Consider the following 21581-nt stretch of genomic DNA (forward strand, 5'->3'; position numbering starts at 1 on the left):
ATCAATTTTGGCTGTTTAAAGAGGGTGGATTGGAAGTGTATATTCATGCAAATTTCTTCTTTGTGCATCTGTTTTCAGCCAAAACACCAGAGTGACTTAAATGCACACAGAGGATGACTATCTATCTTGGTTAGCAAGTATTATATATCAATCATAAGTGCCATGGAGTATGTGCCTGCAATTTAATTGAGCAGATGACACATACAAACGACATGATTTGAGGCAAGTGTCAAAGCGACATATGAATATATGCAAAATAGAAATGCATATATAAATCAATAATGTGGAAGGAGTTCTGAAGTAGAGGAGTGGCTAGCAGACAGAAGAAGAAAGAGATTAATCCAACTAAGCTTTCTGTCTTGGGGTCTTGGGGGAAGTTAAGAGATGGAGATATTGAAACAGGCAGAGAGAACTTTCCAACCAAGGGGGATTGAAGATACAGGGGCTTGGAGGGCCAATTAGAGAGGCATGTGCACAGGACAGAAAGCCTTTGGCTTGGCTGTGGATATGATTCATTATGAGAGGTGGGATCCAGGTTTCTTTGTGAAGGTGAAGCTGTCTGGGTTGCAGCTGGGAATACAGAGGATGAGTGATATAGGCATGCTAGCATGCACCCATGAACTCAGACAATGAAGCACACAGACAGCACAAATGGATGACAGGTTATTTGACTTTTAGCATTTGGAGAGCTGTGCTATACACTTACTTATACATTGAAAAATCCCAGTTCTATGTGGGGAGGAAGGTATGTACAAAGAAGTGACATTTTAAGGCTTTTTGATGTTGGGATTAAGTAGCAAATCAAGTCCTCTTCCTAATGATGCAGTGACACGGGAAGTCCTAAGTTCCCATGCTCCTAAGAACCAACGCTGTTGGAAACATCCCAAATGTACAGCGGCTACAATGGTAGAAAGCCCTGTATGGCCAGCGCCAATTTGATTGACTTGTTGTGGTTTCTGGGTTGTCATTTTGAGAAGGATCTCAGATTATCCAGTATCAGTTGAAGTAAACACAATGATTAAGGAAGTCTGCTCTGAGTGGGACAATGGTCAATTAAGAATGTTTGCCATTCATTGGACAATGGTGGGTCAGTGCATGCACACTGGTCAGGTTGAGCTTGTTTGAGAAATGATAGAAGAAGAGGTTTCCTTAACATTTGCTGACTGGACGGTAAATATGACTTGTGAAAACAATTTTGATTTGCTTTTACCTGAAAGGTGAGCTGGGCAAGGTAGGTCAGTTTATCACACTCGAAGAGGCCACGTGTGGTGTACTGGTACACTGAGAAGGTAATGCTGTCTATTAGATTGGCCACTCTCTCTTTGACGCTTTCACTGGGAGCTGCCTTCTCTACAGCTTTCTGGAAGACAATGCTGAAGGCCTATGCAAGAAGATGAATCATAGGCGATTTATAAAATCCTCTTTCCTGTGGAGACTATTCTAATTTTCTAGTCTACTCATTGAAAGCTTTTCCCAGAACTTCTTGCTGAGACACTAGTAAGAAGCCACCCTGCTATTAGGGACTGGAGAGATGGCTCAGAGGTTAAGAGCACTGGCTGCTCTTCCAGGGGACCCAGGTTTGGTTCCCAGCACCCACATGGTTGTTCACAACTGTCTGTAACTCCAATCCCAGGGGACCTGGCATCTCCTGAGGGACCTGACCTGTTATTAGCTCTTAGTCCTTCCTGAAACTCATATTGGAATTTAATCCCTCTCCTGGGTTCTTAAGAGGGTAGACACTTATTTTGACTGTGGCATTCAGAGGTGGGGTCATTGGGAGATGAAGTCATCACAGATAGGTCTTCCATGACTGAATCTTGGTAGCTTTCTAGGGAGAGAGAGCAGGACACAGAGGTATGCTTCTTGTACTAAGTGCTGTCTGTGCAACTTCTGGACTCTGCAAACAAGCAGACTGTCACTAGATCTAGCCTCTAGACCTTGGACCAAGAACTGTGTGCCAAGATAAACTTCTCACCTTATGACTTACCCAGCCTGTGGTACTGTATTATTTGCAACACAAAATGGTTTAATAAATGTGCATATTGAATGCTGATTAGTGAAATCAATGAAAAACAAATGTGCTACAGCCAAAGGACTTGATCCAGTGAGTTTTTATTGGACAATTATCTAAATACAAAGGTGATACAGCCAACAATGACTCTTTGAGTTAGTGATGTTATCTAATAGATGACAAAATTCTTGTGGCATAGAGAACATGTTCTAAACAACTTCATTTTCTGAAACTGACCCAGGCACATAGTGGCTAGTGAGAACTATTGCAGTTTATGACTTTTCTCTCAAAATCTCAGATGCCGTAGGTTTATTTCTATTAGCTTTGCACTCATTCTCATAAGTCCTTGTATCTTTTGAGCCATTGTCTCTTCCTGAAGTGGTAGGAGCACAGCCCCCTCTCAATTTCTTCTCTGAACTACAAAAAGGGCAGGTGGGAAATGAAAATTATGTGACCAATAACCTGTCATTGTAAAATTCGCGATTTCTTAGAGAAAGTAAGTGTTTGGGATAGTGCTTTTTAAGTATGATATGGAGAGAACAAAAGTGAAAGGAAAGAAAAACCAGCATGTTACAGCTGGACTTAACTCTTAGTTCCACAGAGCTCTGCTCTTTTCTCTATTTTCCTTTTGTGGCTCCAAGAAGGAAAACAAAAACCCTTTAGTCTTTATAACATCAGTATTTGACATCAGTGGAAGCCATGTGAGGTCTGAGTCTTGGTGTTCCTTGTTTAAAAGTGTGAGATGAATCTCTTGCCGAGTCTGTGTCTGTCTCCCTCCCTCCCTCCTTCTCTCTCTCTCCCTCCCTCCCTCCCTCCCTCCCTCCCTCCCTCCCTCCCTCCCTTCCTCCTCCTCCTCCTCCTCCTCCTCCTCCTCCTCCTCCTCCTCCTCCTCCTCCTTCTCTCTCTCTCTCTCTCTCTCTCTCTCTCTCTCTCTCTCTCTCTCTCTCAGTGTTTCTTGTTAACAAAGTCCTCGGAGCTTTCTTCATTTGCTGATGATCTCAGCAAATCTTCCGCTCATACTTGACCTAACCCTTTGCGAGGTTTACCTTCCCTTGGTAGATTTTAAATGAAATAATAGCTCATTAGAGGCTGTGGGGCTTCCACTCAGAGCAAGTGCACAGAATGGGGTGGTTAGCTTTCTTCAGGTCATTACTGCTCATTTCCTCTAAAATTCTATCCAAAGGCAGTGGTCAGTAAAGAACCTGGAATCACTGAATTTGAGTAAGGTGATCCACAACCCAGGAAAATACCTAGAGAAAATGTAAATCCTGGCTACACTTTGCCTTTCCTTCACACTGAGTGTACTTTCATTGCTAGTCCCCCCCCCCCCATTGGTGTGTGAATGGTTCTGAGGCTGGGCCTGATCCTCACTCACCCCCAAGAAGGTCTCCTCTCCATATAGGGCTTTGTCATGGACTCTGGCTATCCTTAAAGATCCTCCGCAGCTGTTCTGAAACTTTTAGGGGCTAAATCAATTTTCTAACTTAGTATTTTTAAAAATTCTTTTCACTTATGTGAACATGATATGAGCACTCTGAGAACAGGGCTGGGCCTTATGCTTCTATTTCCCAGAATCCTACCCTTGTCTTACTTAGTACAGGCACTGGAAAACACTTAGTGGATGACCGTGTCCTGCTAATGCCTGAAAGATACTAGAAAAAGTTTAAGGGGTGCTCAGACAAGGGGCTAAGAGTCAAATGTTTTAAGGAGCCTGGCACATCAAACCAAAAAGGAAAGGGTTGGAGCCTCACCATAGAGAGCACACATGGCCTAGAGAGCAGCAGCCTTGGCACCAGCAAACTCATACCACGTGGACAGTGAGAGCACTGTTGCCAGACACTGGAGTCATGTGAAGTTTCTATTGCCATTACTTCCTTCAGTGTTAGAGATCAAATTCAGGGCCCCATACGTGCTAGGACTAGGTGCTGGGTTCAAATCTCTTTATCATGATTGTAATTATCTTTAAAGATTTATTTACTTAAATTTTTGTCTGTATGGATCTTTTGCTTGCATGTATATCTGTGTACCACATTTGTGCCTTGTGCCCATGGAGTCCAGAAGAGTTTTTCTCTGTCTCTGTCTCTCCCCTCCCTCCCTCCCTCCCTCCCTCCCTCCCTCCCTCCCTCCCTCTTTCCCTTCCTCTCTTATTTCCCGCCCCCATTGTTTTGTATTTCCCAGGATCCTTTCATAACTACTTAACCATTGCACATTTAAATCTGTTTTCAAAGATGAAGTTGGTCAGTAAACAACGGTCTTCGGCAATTCTTCACAACAATATGAGAATCAAAAATACATTTTCCTTTCTTTTTTAGACAAGTTCTGCATACTAGACTGGTTTTGAATTCATGACCCTGTGTGCCTCAGTTCCACACCTTAAGGTTGGCATTACAGGTGGGCTAACATGCCCGGTGACCTCTTCCATTTTTAGAAGTCATGCTTCCAAGCCCCCTGCATCAGAATGCTATCACTGCAGAACAACTTACAACCTGTTTTTGAACTCATAGTCACAGGTTTCAGGTGAATTCTTGTTTTCAGAAAGCATCACTGTGGCAGGTTCCTGGTACTTAGAGTGATTTTCAGCTACTCCTGAACAAAGGGCATCATCCCATAGTTAGCTTATGCTCACTTTTGTGCTGGCCTTTTTACTATCTTGTAGTTCTTTTGCATATTCCTATAAGCTTACGTTTCTTTTATAAATCACAAAATACCATAAACACAGTTCATCCAAGCTGCAGAGCCTTAAGGCTATAAGAGAGAGACTGGGAAATGGTGACCTGCCATCTCCAATCAATGAGTCTCAGGGATTGGAAGCCCGAAGATTTCTCAATTTTTTTTTTTTTTTTGTTACCAACCCTATACCTTGGCCTTGGTGTCTACATGTTGATTTAACTGGAAATACTTTATGGAACTGAGGTGTACTCTCTGTGTGCATGCATGTTCCATTCTGAGGGAAATACCTGTGTTTGTGTCTCTGTCTCTGTCTCTGTCTGTCTGTCTGTCTCTCTCTGGGCACAACCTTCCTGCTTGTTGGTTCAAACCTCTATTCAGAACTTCACCTTCCCCCATGGCATATTAGTGCCTCTTTAATTATGGTCTTTTGATGAATGCATGAGGGGATAAGATGTACTTTCAGAGAGTCCCAAAAATTTATAGGTCTTTATTTTTTCATGAGTAAGATTAGTTTAGTCAGCACTTAAAATGTGCTAAGAACTTTAGTTTTATGGGTATTTTAACAACCCTAAGTAGTAGCTTTGGGAATATTAGGATAATAAGAAAAGTAATTTAATGCTGGCCCATCCTAATTGCTAGAGTTGTTCTTTCATCAATAAAAGCAATATACATTTTGGATCTTCCCTACTACATTTTAAGCTCTTTGGGGACAGAATAGCTTCTTAAACTTCTTCTGTTTCTTTGGTACCCTCTGCTATGCATCATCCAGTATTAATGGGTAGTCAGTGACCTTACTGAACAAATGAGGCCAAGATTCATTTGCAGCAGCATCCTTTTCTGTTACAGTAAGTCATGTAAGATGAAACCAAAGAGGTGGGTCTGTCCCATAGGTCTAAAGTCTCCTCTGGCTTCAGTCTGGAAGATCTGCCATCACTAATGGAATATGTGGGTAAGCTCCCATGGTGCCCTAGGTTGGTAGTGCTATTTTGCTATATTATGATTATGGGAACAAACTCCAGGTGAAAGTTACCTTGAGGGAGAACTGGTACATTGGGTGGATCCTGCTGAGGTCGTTCATGATGAAGTAGAGCAGAGAAGCCCGGGCAGCTGCTGGCCGATAGTGCTCCCGAGCCTCATTGATTTTCACTTCAGTTAATTTGGCTTCCTGAACCTGGAAACACAAATAGCAGTTCATTGTTCAAACCAATCAGGACTTCAGGGAAGCAGCCTGGGCCTTCCATGTGAGCAGATACTTGTCTGCCTATGGAGTGCAGTGAACTGGGGTTCGCTGTAAGTAGACGCTCAAAAAGTCACTAAGGTATTCCTTAGTGGAACTCAAGTGTAAAACATGATATATTCCTAGTTTTCCATGGCAATGAGGGTATCAGTTGAAGCTGACATACCTCCTGGAGTTGGGAAGTATGGGAAACTCTAAACACCATGTCTAAGGGCATGATTCCTTGGAAAACCAAGAAATGCGTATACTTATTTGTAAGTAAGTATAAATATAATGAGAAAGAAATACATTCTTACTCTAAAGTAAGAAGTAGAAGTCCAGAAGGAAGCACAGCATAATTTTCATTCTTGTGAGTGCACAAGCGTGTGTGCCTGTGTGTATGTGTGACACAGGGAGTTGATTACAGAGTCATGTACATGCCAGAAAGTATTGCACCACTGAGCTACAAACTTATCCCTTTCCTTAATTTAAGTGTAATAGTTGTATACTAAGTCACCAGGGGAATCTCTTTTAGTGGGATATTTTGTTTTCCGAGGAGTTCTTTAAGTATTTAAGTATTCAGAATATATATTTCTGTAAGATGGCATCTCTGCACATGGCCTCCACCTTGCTTTGTCCTTAGATTCCAAAAAAGAATAAAACTGCTGGTAACCAGAGAGTCCTTGAGGGAAAAGCAATGATCGTGATTCACGTTCTCAGATCAAATGATTACAAATTACAGTTGAAGAGTGTGGTGGTTGGATGAGAACGTCCCCTTAGAGAATGGCTCATATGTTTGAACACCTGGTCCCCAGTTGGTAGAATAGTTTGGGAAGGATGAGGAGGTGTGGTTTTGCTGGACAAGCTGTGTCACTGACAGTGGGCTTTTTAGTTTCCACGCCATTCTCAGATAGCTACCTCTGCCTTGTAGAGATCAAGAACTAAGCTCTTGGCTACTGCTCCAGTACCACGCCCTGTCTCCTGTCACTCTGCTCCCCACCAGGGTGGACTCTAACCCTCTGGAACTGTGGCCCCCAAATTAAATGCTTTATTTTATAAGTTGCCTTGGTCATGGTATTTTATCAAAGCAATAGGAAAGTAGGACAGACAGAAGTTGGTACCAGGAAGTGGGCTATTGTTGTGACAGGCCTGACCATGATTTTTTTTTTTTTGGAGGACTGTGGAAGACATTGGAACTTTGAACTAGGAAAGTAGTTGAACATTGTAAACAGGGCTTAATGGACCATTTTAATAAGAGCATGGAAGAAAGCATTAATAAGTGCTGAAAGTATAGTCTACTATGAAGGTCCACTATGAAGCTCAAGATATTTCAGGGGGAAAAATATTAGCAACTGGGTCAAGACCATTCTTTGTGATATTTTGACAAAGAATGTGGCTTCTTTTTGACCTTGTACTAAGAATCTGTCTGAGGCTAAATTGAAGAGTACGGGACAAATTTCATTGGCAGAGGACATTTCAAGGCAGCCGAATACTGACTCTTTCACTTGGTTTTTAGTAATCACTCTTATGAAGATTTAAAATGAAAAAGAGCAAGCATGGCAAAAAGAAACACAGCATGGTAATTTTGAGAAGAAAACGTTGGAGCCAATGCTTGTTCTGAAAAGATAAGAAGAGGTCTGATGTGAAATTGAATAAAGGGAGTGGTGCTCTCATTGAAAGAAATTGTGTGCATCAACGCATCAATGCAAATGTAAATCAAGACTGAGGGCCAGGTTCCATCCCAAGCTGGCAGCAGAACTTGGTAGCATTGGCCATGTGGTTCTGGCTTTAGAGTCATGAAGGATGTAAGAGTAAAGGGTTGTAGAGTCTCCTGTGGTTAACGAAAACTGCAGAGGCCAAGTGTGAGGTTGGGAAGTCCCTGCTTCGAGACCCAGAGTGGCCATCATGTACAGCTGAGAAAGTGAATTATATTGGAGACCTCAGGATGTTAGAGATACCAGAGCTGTGGGATACTTGCCAAGGACAGCTGCAGACAGAAGTGGGACCAGAAGAAGAGAGGAGTGTGTTGCAGTCAGCAAAACTGGAAGGGAAGAGCCATAAAAGCCCATTGATACTGGACATAGAACTAGAGGATTTAGAGTTTGCCCTGCTGGGTTTCGATCTTGCTTTGGTCCAGTATTTCCTCACCATACCACTTTTCCTCCTTCTTGGAATGTTAATATTTATCCTGTGCCACTGTGTGTTGGAAGCATACAATTTGCTTTTTGATTTTACAGGGGATTACAGTTGAGAGACTGCCATGAGTCTCAGAAGAAATTTTAGACTTTGGACTTTTAAACTGTGAATGACAATGGGGACTTTTGAAATTAGACTAAGTGTATTTTGCATGATTATGTGGCCTTAAGCTTTGGGGGCGGGGGAAAAGAATGTGGCAGTTTGAATGAGAATGGCCCCCATAGGTTCATATGTCTGAATTCTTGGTCCCCAGTCAGCAGAAATGTTGGGAACAGGAGGTACAGTCTTGCTGGAGATGTGTCACTGGGGGTGGCTTTTGAGGTCTCAAAAGTCCATGCAATTCCCAGTAAACTCTCTCTGCTTCATGCTTGTTGACTGAGGTGTAAGCTCTTGGCTACTGCTGCAGCATCCTATCTGACTGCCTACTGCCATGCTCCCCGCCATAATTGTTATGGGCTCTAACCCTCTGGAACCGTGAGCCCCCAATTAAATGCTTTCCTTTTATATGTTGCTTTGGCCATGGGGTTTCATCACAGCCACAGAAAGTAACTAAGTTAGACCTGTTACCAAAGGAGTCAATTAGAAGACTTCTTCCATTTAGCACTTGGGAGGCTGAGGCAGGAAAATCACAAGATCAAGCAGCCTGGGCCGCACAATAAGATCCAGGCTCTCAAAAGCAAAGACCTCTTCTAAAACACTGCTCCCCTCCCCTCCTGCTGCCATTAAAAAACAACAATAACAAAAGCCAAAAGCAAAAAAAATTCATGAAGGTTAGTACATCAAGAACTGAAGAGGATTAAACAACCTAAAAACAATCATTAAATAAGTGTACTTAGGAACAGTAGATACACAAGAAAGCCTGAGTCAAAGACATTCCAAAAGGAGGCAGGTTTTACCTGAAAAGGTACTGGTAAGAAGGCCTAAAAATAACATAGTTATTTAGATGAAATGGTTTATGAGTTATATATAATTGAAAATAGAATAAGGAAACTGGAAGGAAGGTCTGAGGAATGATTAAAATCAGCTCAGAAAGACACAAAGATGGGAAATTATAAAAAATTATAGGAACTGGCAGGTAAGATGAAGAAATCTTAATTTAACAGAACCATGTAAAGAATAAAGAAAATGAAGGAAAGGCAATGTCTGAAACTAAGAATTTCCCCCATCAACAAAATATTAGAGCTCTTATTTGGAAAAAATATATCCCTCTTAAGTATGATAAATAAGGATGCATCTTTACCGTATAGTGAAATTTTAGAACATCAATGACGACAATAACATATTAAAAGCAATCAGAAAGTACAACGTACCTATAAAAGAGTGGTAATTAGACTGAAAACAGACTCTTAACAGCAATAACAACTCACAAGATACATTATGAAATAATAACAAAGATGCAAGGAAATGATTAAAATTAAAGTACTCGAAAATTGCTTTGGAAGATGCTAGATATATTGCTTAATTTTATACCTCATTAAAACATACATACTAAAGTCACATTTAAAATGAAATACATTTCAGATGTAAGCAAAAATGTATAAATAAAACCCAGTGAGCCTCTTTCAAATCTTCCAAGTCTAAGAGAAGAAGGATAAAGAAAAAATGAGTGAAGAAGGAACAATCTCACTCTACTTAGAATTACTATTAGCTCAAACTAAGGATATATGCAAAAGCCTTATTTTACACAGTAGTTAGTATACTAATTTCAAAATAAAACTAAAAAAAAAAAAGACTTGGGATGGAATTACTCTGCACAGGTGAATAATGTTGATCCCAGAAGATACAGATTAACATGAAAATCACAATACAAAGTATGGGATACCTCCCTGCAAGTTATTTATTCAAAGATGCCTCTGAGATCTCCCAAACAACACAGGCTATTGCTACTGCCCTTACCACAGTTATGTGGCAAGACTCTATTGCTGAAGATAGCACATGCCGGCTGCAAAGGACACAGAAATATCAACTTCAACCAAATAGGAAAATTTGTCCCTGCTGGCTAGCTTTCATAGTACTGGAAAGTACGATGTGGCACCAGTGGTCTTACCCAGTGTTTGACCTTGCATGCTGCAATGCTGACCTGCCAGGTGAGACACGTCCACTCATGCAACAGTGGCATGGTTGCTATGGGGTAACTAAGCACTTTCTGGTCAGATTTGAGGCCTGCTATGGAGGAGTGTATTCATGCTTGTTACTTAAATCCTCATCAAAACCCACGGCCAGAGAGGTCGAAGAGTTAAAGCCTGCTGTTGTTATTTTGTCAAATGGTCACAATATCAAGATGCTTTCTAAATATGTATGTTTACACCCATAGACCTGGACTGTTCTCGGCCTTGGTAAGAGAAACTTCTATCTGCAGTGAATAGGGGTCAATGGAGATATACATGGATGGTCAAAGTGCTGAGGAGAAGAGATGGAGTGCTCATCCCTAAACAAAACATCTATATTACATTCGAGGCTCAGAGGACATCCCAGAAGAGGAGGAAGAAAGAGTGTAAGTGCCAGAGGTTGGAGAGTATTGTGAAATGCTGTCTTCTGGACATGAGATAGTTATCAGCATCCTTAACTCACAGTAGCTATGGTTACCTTCACAGGAGCTACAGAAGATGGAGCCAGTCTGATCTTGGCATAGACAGAGTAGATGATCTCTAGATTCCACCCCTTACTGACGTGCTATTGGCAGAGGATGGTGGCTGGGGAGGGAGAGCCATTCTTTATTGAAGATATGGACCACTACCAGGTTTCCCATGTTTCAGTGAATAGAGTCACTCTCAAGCACATGGGCAGCTCTAACTGGACTTATTGATTATCAAAGCATAAAAAGACATGAAGCCAGAAGGGGTTTGATGGAATAGGAAGATTTGGGAGAAGTTTCAGGGGAAATGAGGGGGTAGATATGTGCCTCCATCACTGTTATATTGCTGTGAAAAAGACACCATGGCCAAAGCAACTGGTGAAAAAAAAATCATTTAAATTGGGGATTCCTTGCACTTTCAGAGATTTAGTCCATTATCATCATGGTGGGAGCATGGTGACATGCAGGGAGGTATTGGAGCAGTAGCTGAGAACTACACCTTGATCTCTAGGTGTGGGTGGGGGATTGGGAGGGATTGGGCCTGCCATGGGCTTTTGAAACCCTCAAAGCCCACTCCCAGTGACACATTTCCTCCAACGAAGCCACACCTCCTAATCCTTAAAATCCTCTCAAATAGTGCCACTCCCTGGTGACTAAGCATTCAAATGTATGAGTCTATGGGGGCCATTCTTATTCAAACTACCACAATATGATATTTTATTGTACACATGTATGAAATTCTTAAAAACAAAGAAAAAATTTAAACAAAAAGTTTTATGAAAATGGTTCATTTTCTTAATGTCAATAAATCTTTTAAAGTGAAAGAAAAAAGATGAACTTTTTTTTGTAGGGATGTAGAATGGAAATTTTTATGTATCGTTAATGGAAATGTAAAGTACTATAGCCAAGACTGGAATACTTGAAGTTCTTGCAAAAGATCCTGGTTTGGTCCCTAGCATCCATGTGGTAGCTTACATCTGTTTATAATTCCAGTTCCAGAGACTCTAGTACTGACTTCTGGCTCTGCAGGGTACTAGGAACCCACATAGTGCACATACATACATACATACATACATACACTCATACACATAAAATCATAAAAATCTTAAAAAGTACTTTAGCCAATATGGAAACCAGTAAAAAACAAGCAAACAAACAAAAGATGACAACAAAACTGCACAATTCATCTGTGAGCTACTACTGGGCACATATCTAAAGGGTGAAATCCATGTGTTAAGGGAGTTTACTACAAACAACGTTCTCAATTCACAATAGCCAATTTATAGAATCAACCAAGGTGCCTATTGACACATGAATAGATAGAAATGTGGTAGATATCCACAATGGAATATTATTCAGCTAAAAGGAGGACTGTAGTTCTGCTATTGGTACCAAAGTAGATGAAACTAGAAGCAACCATGTAAAATTAAACAAGCTGGGCACAGAAACCTAGACACTCTGTGTTTTCCACTAATTTGTGAAGCTTGGAAAAACAGATGACATAGAAGCAGAGAGTGGACTGGTGATCACTAGAAGCAGGCACAGTGGGGGACTAGTGGGAGGGGGTTCGATAAGAGATACCCCACACAAATAGTTCTAGCATCCTATAGCCTAGAGTCTATAAGAACTTATGATCTATTTCAAACTCACTAGGAGGGAATGAAAGGTTGAAGAACACACAAGCAGTAATGCTTGAGAAGAAAATGCTAATTAATAAGAAACTCTAAGAAAAACCCAACTACCACATGTCAACGATGTTAATAAATAGAAATTGGTTAAGTTCAATAGCTGAACCTCAGAAGAGCATTAAAAAAATCACTTTCAGTCAGTGTCATTACAGATTTAGTTTTCAATGCCCCCAACTGCTCATCACTGCTCATTAATCTCCATGCCTCTAGTCAAGTTTTATTCTAATTCTGCATAAATACTATAAATTTTCACTTCCCACCCAACCTCATATGTCATCACTACTCCCTCACTTGTAGCAGATAAGATTGACCCCTGGGTTCCCAGAGTACAATCACATGATGTTTTCGGTCAAGGACAGAATGTATATATAATGGAGTCCCATAGTTAACACTGCCCAGTGATGGCCTAACTGTGCTGGTTTCTATGGAAGCACACTGTGATATCCTCAAAGTGATGCACTTCTCAGAACACACCCTTGCTGTTAAGCCCCCATGACTGTGTATAGAGACAACCAGGAACGAGCTACCTTTAATTTTGCCTGTCCCCATTCTCTAGTTATCGGCATCTTCTAGTTGCATACAAGGACCCACAGACTAATTGTAGACTTACGTTTGCCCCTTATGCCTCTGACACTGGAAACTGACTCTCCTTCTGTCTATTCACAAGCTTTTCATCTACCCTGAAGTGGACATTCTCAGCAGCTCCATTGTATTAAACATCTTCTCTCATTGCTGTGAATTCAGGGCCTTTCCTCAAATGCTCATCTTCCCTTAGAACCCACACATGCTGCTTGTTATATTCCCAACTGCTGTCATTGAATCTGGAATATGACAGCTGCCAAATAAGTATCTACTAGATGGATGAGAAAGAAAAAAAAAGACCCTCTAAAAGGGGGGACAAAATAGACAAGAAAGTTCCATATGATATGTGGCAGGCAGTGGTTCATTGATTTTACAGTAGAGATGGGGAAAATAAGGATGAAGAGGAAGGAGAGATCGGCAAGGCTGGTTCCACCCTCTGCCCTACTCCCTCTATGTGAACTGGGTCTCTCTGGCCTAGAGCTGTGGACTTTCTACACTTTACAAGCTTGCATGACCCTCTTAGGAGTTGTAGCTGCCAGGATAACAGGCTAACCTTGGTCACAGAGCAGCCACTGAGCTAGGCTGGATTTCTCTAAGTCATCACAGTTACTTCTTAGCTCAGATTGGGAATGCCGTGGCAGATTGTGACGACTGTTCACTTGTTCCCATTTTAACACTTTGGACTGAACTCAGGGCCTTGTGCATATAAAGCAAGTGTTCTCCTAATGAACTGCAACTCCATCCACTTTTTATTTATTTTTTTCTACTTTTGTCCCTACTTGGAACAAAGCCTTTTCTGTTCAGACGACTCCCAGGAAGGGGGCAGTCAGCACACTCATTTGGAGACATGTTGCTTCTGTCCCCATCCCAGATGTGTGAAGTCTTCATCAGCCCCGGTTTCATAACTGGTCTGATCTGGGCAATAAGGGAATGCAGAAGGGTCTGCGCATGGTTGGTGGTTGGTGGGAAGGGTGAAGAGTTGAGTCCCTTTTTCATCAAGTCATTTTCTAGTCTCTTCAGGGAAAAAGCCTTCCTTCCCAAATGCTATGCAAGAAGGAAGCCATGTACTGTAACTGTTTCACAGGATGATATTGTTCAGAGCTGAGTTGCCTGAGATGTTACCAACATTTTCTCATTAAGAATAGACTGAGATTTTTCTGTCAGTGCAGTGGATTGTTGTAGGACACAATCACATCTGGATTATCAGTTTATACAACTTTGGGGCTGTTCCACAACCTAAGGCATTCTCTGTGGGCATCATTCCCTGAAGAAAAATCAGGGCCCTATTTGTGAAGTGGAAACATCAAAAGTCTTTTCTAGAAGGTGGGAACTCTATAAGCCAGGATGGGCAGAAGCCACACTCCAGGAACATGTCTGGATTTTTAAAACAACTTTAAAAAGTTATAATTTTTCTTTATTCTTGAGAATTTTATACACGTATATAATGAACTTGATCATATCCATCCCCCCATTTTCCTCCTCCAATCCACCCTCCCATATCACTTTCAACATGCCCATCTCCCAACTTTATGTCTTTCTTGACAACCCACTATATCTAAGTTGGGCTAGCCATACATGAGTGTGAATTTCTTAGAAGAAACTTGGGAAGAGGGAAACAGAAGCCAGATCCAGGTACTGAAAGTAGAGGAAGGAGAGACCAAGGGAACATCCGGCCTGGGCCTTCTGGCCCTTCAGAGAGAGTGTACCTTATCCTCCACCTCCGCAGCAGTCTGCTTGGTGACCTCCAGGTTCTCCACCAAGGCTGTTTCTCCCAGGAAGTTCCCCGAGGCAGAAGAGAGGCGAGACAGCAGGTTGTCCTCTAAGGTTTTGAGGGTGATTTTGAATCCGTTCTGCTGCTTTGTGAGGTCCGACTGGAAACATCAAGAGAGGAAGAGTCAGGTAGAGATGGCCAAGCCTTCCACTCTAGGATAGGCCTGAATAAATAAATGTTGGGAGAGGCGAAAACAGCAGAGTGCTTTTGAGCGTGAGCAGAAGTGAGCAGGTAGGTTAGTGGGGTCCAAGCGGCATCTGTGCAGTTGGCCGCCATGATTGGGGGTGTATGAAAATGCAAGTAGCCTAGCCCGAAACCACTATTAAAGTTGCAGCTGGATTGAACATGCCCAGACCATCTCTTGTCATTCTTCCCAAACAGCAGTCTATGAGTGATCGCTGTGACATTTATGTTGCGGTAGGTGTTGGAAGTCATCTAGAGGTGATTTAAAGCACAGAGGAGGATGTGGGCATGTTTTATGCAAATGCCACATCATTTACATAAGAGTTATCAGCTGGTCTGGAATCTGAGGGGTTCCTGGATACAATCCCCCACTGATTTGGAATGGAGACTGTGGGCTATTTTATGCTCTTTCCATGTTAGTAATCTGTGCCTCCCAGTCCTCACACCTAGGAGTTCTATGCTGTGCTTAGAACATTGCTAAGGTCCCTGAAGGGAGCTTGTGAACAGAGAGCGGAGCAATGCATTAGTTCTCACTTCACTAGCATCAGATGAACAATAAAGAAGAAAGACAAAACCATCTGCCTCATACCATTCCAACAAGAGCCTTCCTTGAGGGAAGGCTGGGGTGGGATTGGAATCTGAGCAGCTCTTAGGTCCTCTTTGCTTTGCAATCATTATGCTTGGTATCCTAAAGCACTGGGCACCTTTTGTTTGTATGCTGGAGTTAACTCCAGGTGGCTTCAGCATCTTTGACCTGTAAACCTTTTGATCCCAGTCAAGAACAATGCACATGTTAGGGCTCTTAGCCATGCCAACCCTTACCTCTGTTTCTTTATATATATTTAAAGAATTTTTTTAAAAATCACGTGTACGTATGTCTGTATGTGCACATGTGTCCAGGTGCCCAAAGAGGCCAGAAAGTGTCAGATCTCCTGGGGATGGAGTTATAGATGGTTGTGAGCTGTCTCACATGGGTGCTGGGGACTGAACTTGGATCCTCTACAAGAGTATGAACATTCCTAACTGCTGAGCCGTTGCTCCAGCCCCTGTTCTGTCTTTTACAGACTCAGACTTTAGTCTACCCTAAGGCTAGGACTTGTTCTCTTCTGGGAACACTCTGTACCTAGAGGCTTTCAAATCACTTAGGAGTTAGCTCAGATGCCAACACTGCATAGAAGCTTTCCGAAATCTACCATTTAAATTAGTCCCCTTAAGCTGTGCCGGCATGGGCCTCATATTACCTTGTTTTCCTTCATTTCCATATTACCTTGTTTCATTTCCTGAAAATTCTTATTAGTAGCTGAAAAGACATTATTTCTCAGTTTGCATTTCTGCTTCCCCTGTTCCTTTGTTTGGCTATAAGCTCTACAGACAGTTACACACAGTCTTCCATAGGCTCTGTTGGCTTTTCCATGTTATAATCTTGTTTGTTGTGGACTTAGACTCCAGGGGCATCTCTTGAATAATAATGGGGATCCTTGAACTCAATCTCATATATGCTGTGGAAGGTTGGGTTCCTTTCTTGACCTGTATTATCCAATATGATCATATTTAAAGAGAGGAAGGAAAGCATGCTCATGCTATGGACTGAACTATACCCCCCCAAATTAGTATGCTAAGACTCTAATCTCCCTGTTGACTCTATAGGAAAGTGCTTAGGTGTCAGAGGCAAGCCCTTGCTAGATGGGATTGATGTTCCTAGAAGGATCACAAGAGAGGGGCTCATAGTTCCGTATACATATAAGAGGTCATGTGAGCAGGCAGCTGGCAGCAAGCCAAGAAGAGAGACCTCACAAGGGATAGCTTGCCAGCACCATGGCCTTGGGCTCCCAGCCTTCAAAACTCATAGGACCTAGGTTCCTGCTGTTTAAAATGCCCCACCTGTGCCTTGAACTGACACAACCCCAGCAAGGATGATCCTGTTTCTGTCACTCAGGCATAATTTAATCCTACTTAGTTCCAGATCTCTCCTTGTGAGGATGTGAGGCCAGATGCCCACATAGCAGAGCCCTAAGCCAGGCCCTGCTCTTGGGGACAGGAATGTCCAGTCTCTCAGCTAGCCTGCCTCTGTTCTTCAGCTCACTACATTCTTCCTTTCCCAACTGGGTATTCACAGGTAACTAGGTCAGGTTTGGACTCATCCAACCTCTTGAAGAACCCACTCTGCTGAATTCTAGGAAAAACTGCCCATCCCCGTTCCCCACAGTGGGTGCACTGCACAACCTAGCAACAGAACATCCCTTCCTTCCTTAGGAGATCTCCAACACACCTTCAGCTGCTCCAGGTCTGGTCTCTCCATGCTGACCACAGCGGCCAGCAGCTGGTCCTCCAGGCCATCCCTGGTCACCATGAAGTTGATCAGGGTGGCCTGAGCCTGCAGTTCAGGTTGGTAGTGAGGGTTGGCCAGCTTGGTGTGAAGGATGAGCCGGAACTTGGGATTGAATTCACACTCTTTGTCTCCAATCTTAATGAATCTAGAACACAAAGGCTCCAGTGAAGGCAGGGTGCCTTCAGGTAGCATTTTAGATTTTTTTTTTTTTTAAAACAAGAGCATACTCGGCAGTATTAGCATGTCATATTTTTTCCTAATTATGTCTAACAACTACCTGGGACCCTCCTTTGCCTTAATGATGGGAGCAGGTTGGGAGGGTTAAGTCTTGTCTCATAGTCACCATGTTTCATTTTACAGTGTGAAACTCTAGGCAGAGCTGTTCCCACTATCGGTATAGATTCAGATGCTATGGAAATGTCCCAGCAGATGGCAGCAGAGAGTGTGGTGGAAGGGGCATCTGCTTGCAGTTGGCAGAAAGATCTTGGGCATGCCAGAGGGCTTCCTTTTTCTTAGCTAGAAAGGGAATGATTTTGATGAATGAAAATAATTAAACATGGAAGCAGGTACAGCCTAAAACACAGAAGGGTAACTTGGTGACTCTGCAATTGGTAAGGCTCCTGCTAAGGCTTGGATGTGGTTTGTCCCCAGAGATCCATGTACTGGAAACTTGGTCTTTCTTCCATATGATAGAATGTGTGTAGAATGTGTGTAGAATGTGTGTGTGTGTGTGTGTGTGTGTGTGTGTGTGTGTGTGTGAGTGTGAGTGTGAGAGACAAGGGTCTGGTAGAAGGTAATTGGAAGGGGTTAATGCTATCTTTGGGAGGGGGCTGGGTCTAGTAGGAGTGGATGAGTCTTTGAGAGAGTAAGCCTGGACCCTCCCCAATCTCTAGCTCCCTGTCTTACCATGTGGTTCCCCTCCCTATGGACTCCCACCACGATGCCATCTGCCACGTTGTGATATTGGAAAAAGACTCTTATCAGATGTAGCTGGTCAGTCTTGGACTTTCTGTCTCCAAAACTGTGAACTCTACAAATGATTGTCTTAATAAACTACCTGGCCTTGAGTATTTTGCTATAGTAACAGGAAACAGGTAAGGCTGACCCTAGAGTCAACGACACCTCCATGTTAATCAGCTCTCCTACCATATGAGATGGAGGCCCTTCTACTTCTTCTCATTTTCTCCTTCATATCAACCACCTCTTTGTGCCCTGTACCTGCTAAGCCTTCAAAGTCACAAGGGGTCATCAAATTCACAGGGAGCTGAGTTCTGAGTCTCACACATCTAGCTGGAATAGAATGTGTGTCTTAGAAGTCTGTCTGCTTTGGGCCATTTTCCTTTAGGGCTTTTCTCAAATTGTGCACCATGGCCATCAGAAAGAGGATGAGGAATTGTAGGCTTTCAGAAACCCCTGCAGAATCCAAGGGCAATAAAGTGGCCTGTTACTCGAGGAGAGGAAGGTCAGTCAGCCACAGAGAGCTCCCTGACCTGAGCTGAGCAGATGTTCCAGAGGGGACCTCTCCACAGCTCTAACCAGGGCAGTGGACTGGCACTGCTCACAGGGCAGCTGTGCATTGGAGTCTCACCGGCCTTTCTTAATGACTTCTCTCCCAAGCAGAGGCCCCAGGACAGGATCAATGGATTCCTCGAGGTTCTCAATCAGCACCACATCTCCAGCTTCCAGGGCATGCTCTATGGTCTGAAGGCAGCTGGGGAGCAAGATAGGCAACATGAGTTCATAAACACATGGAGCCGAGGCAATTTAACAAGACCACCGTGCCTTGGAGGGAAATGCCGGGCTGGGTAGTGGGGCACAGTTTCCAGAAATGTCTTCAGCTATTACACTTTTCTCTACTTTAAAATGACGTTTATAAGATTTATACTTTTTACATCTTTTAGAAATAGAAATGACAAAATAAAAAGAAATTTGAAAATTAACCACAGTCCCTCTGTCTTGTTATGGATAATTCAGTGTTTACTGTGGACTTCTGGCGATTTGGGTGGTCCTTTGGTACTGGGTGATTGATTTGGGGCCCCATGAGAAAACAAAACCAACAAGCGCCCTATTACATTTTACATGAAATGGTGTTATGCATGCATCCAGTCTGCAGCCATCCTCTCATAAACTTTTATTATAATACTCGATTCAGAGGAATGCTCTGTAATGGTGGCTGCATAGGATTATTAATGACTAGGGGGAAAGCCTGCACATGTCCAGTAGAGATGCAATTGTTCCCAAGTATATCATTGGCTCTCCGTGCAACATGTTGGTATGAAGAACTGACCACATTACATACTCAATTTTAGTTTTTATATTATTGAATTCATATGGCACTTTTGCTTTATAACCTAGTTTTTTTATTTTTTCATAAAATACAAGCATTTCCTCAGTGCATTGAATATTCTTCCAAAGTAATTTTTTACACATGTAAAATAAGATTCATTATACTTAAGAACAGATTTTATCCAGTTTTATGAGAACACTAAAATGGCACATGGTGTATCCTTTTAGTACACAGTACAAGTTGGTATACATCACCAGTTAACCCACCAATAATGGTTTTTAAGTCTCACTTTGGGAGTCTTGTAAGCGTTGCTGCTCTGGAGGGAAAGGCTTCCCCCAACAGAAATGTTACTTGTTCCCACAGGGAAGGTTTCTCCATTGCAAGAGTTACAGCTCTGAAGGGAAAAGTCTCCTGGCAATTGGGAGTTAAGGAAGACCACAAAGTCATACCCTGCAACAAACCTCACACAAGAGATTTATTGGGAGGGAAGAATCCAGGAGGGTGGCTGCCTCTGCCAGGTGAGAACTGCAGGGAATGCACAGAAGGCAGAGTTTCTATAGAGTTTCTTAGGGTCTCAAGCTTTCCAGGGTGGCCCAGGATTGGAGGGATTTTTTTTTTTTTTGGTGGCCTGATCTTGGGGTAAGGTTAAGGATTGGTGGAATTCTGTGGTGTGATCTTGAGGCAAGCCCAGGAATTGGTGGGATTCTGTTTTGTGACCCTGGTTTTGGGGTTGGGGTCAAGTTAGGATTGGTGTGTTCTTGCCTTTGCTCTAGTCTCAGGGTCATATCAGGGTCAGTGCGTTTTCCCTTGGCCCTGGTCTTGAGGTCAAGTCAGGGTCAGGGTGTTTTCCCTTGGCCCTTTCACCCTACAAGTCCTAGGAAACATACTCTGTTTTATTTATCTTTTTTTTAAACAATACATTTTTCTTTTTTAAAAAAACTTGGTCTTTTTTTTTCCTTCTTTTACAATTTATTTAACTTTATTTATGTGCATTGGTATGAAGGTGTCAGATCTCCTGGACATGGAGTTACAGACAGTTGTGAGCTGCCATGTGAGTGCTGGGAATTGAACTCAGGACCTATGGAAGAGCAGCCAGTGCTCTTAATCACTGAGCCATCTCTCCAGCCCCTTATTTATCTATTTTTAAAGATTTGTTTTTATTATTTGCATGTTGTATGTGCTTTTGTGTGAGTGAAGGCTAAAAGAAGAGGAATGAGCTCTCTTGGTACTGGGGTTACAGATGGTATGCCAGCTGTGGGTGCTGGAAATTGAACTTGGGTCCTCTGGAAGAGCAACAGTGACTCTCCAGTCTCCCTAAACATTCTTAAATGACTTTTATTAAATTGTTGAAATACAATAAAGGGGTCATATCAGAGAAATCTTAATGTAAAAGGGATTTTAGGACTGGTGAGATGGCTCAGTGGATAAAAGCACTTTCCAATGATGACAATTTGAGTTTCATTCCTGGAACCTGTAAGGCCCTTCCCCTTGAGGCCCTCCAACTGCCAGGTTCCATTCATAGAACACTAACTGCCCTAACGGCTGGGCCCAGCCCTCACCCTACAGGGTAAAACGCCCAAGATCAGGACTTGAAATTCCACCAATCCCCACCCTGGAAAGCTCCATCCCTAAGAAACATTTATAACTCCCAACTTCTGCTCAGTTCTCTACTGCTTCTCACCTGAGTAGAGGCAGCTACCCTCCTGGATTCTTCTTTCCCTATAAATCTCTTGTGTGAGGTTTGTTGTGTGGTGTGACTTTGTGGTATTCCTTGGCTCCCAGCTGCCAGGACGCCTTTCCCTTCATCACTGTAACACTTTGGGGAAAACTTCCTCCTCCAGAGCAAAGCTATAATATTTCCATTGGGGAAACATCCCTCCAACCCCAGAGCAGAGCTGTAGCACTCCACTGGGGAAACCTTTCCCCTCAGAACTGTAACACGTACAGAACCCACTTAGTACAAGGAGAAAACTGACTCCTGTAAGTTGTCCTCTGACCTCCACGACATGTACTGTGGCACATTCACTCTCCAGCCCCAAGAAACTAAATATAAAAAACAAAACAAAACATTGA

General features: G+C 42.6%; 1 protein-coding gene across 1 annotated transcript in view; it reads right to left on the bottom strand.

Moving 5' to 3' along the window:
* The window catches only part of Dnah9 (dynein axonemal heavy chain 9), a 349307-nt gene that overhangs the window by 51225 nt on the left and 276501 nt on the right, over nucleotides 1-21581 (bottom strand). The window contains exons 54-58 of the mRNA XM_036196748.1: nucleotides 18810-18932; nucleotides 17162-17366; nucleotides 14645-14809; nucleotides 5712-5852; nucleotides 1211-1381 (exon numbers count right to left, since the gene is read on the bottom strand). Of these exons, the coding sequence (XP_036052641.1) occupies nucleotides 1211-1381; nucleotides 5712-5852; nucleotides 14645-14809; nucleotides 17162-17366; nucleotides 18810-18932 (805 nt within the window). The remainder of the gene's footprint in view (nucleotides 1-1210; nucleotides 1382-5711; nucleotides 5853-14644; nucleotides 14810-17161; nucleotides 17367-18809; nucleotides 18933-21581) is intronic.

Source organism: Onychomys torridus, chromosome 8 (genome assembly GCF_903995425.1).
Source record: "Onychomys torridus chromosome 8, mOncTor1.1, whole genome shotgun sequence".
NCBI lineage: Eukaryota > Metazoa > Chordata > Mammalia > Rodentia > Cricetidae > Onychomys > Onychomys torridus.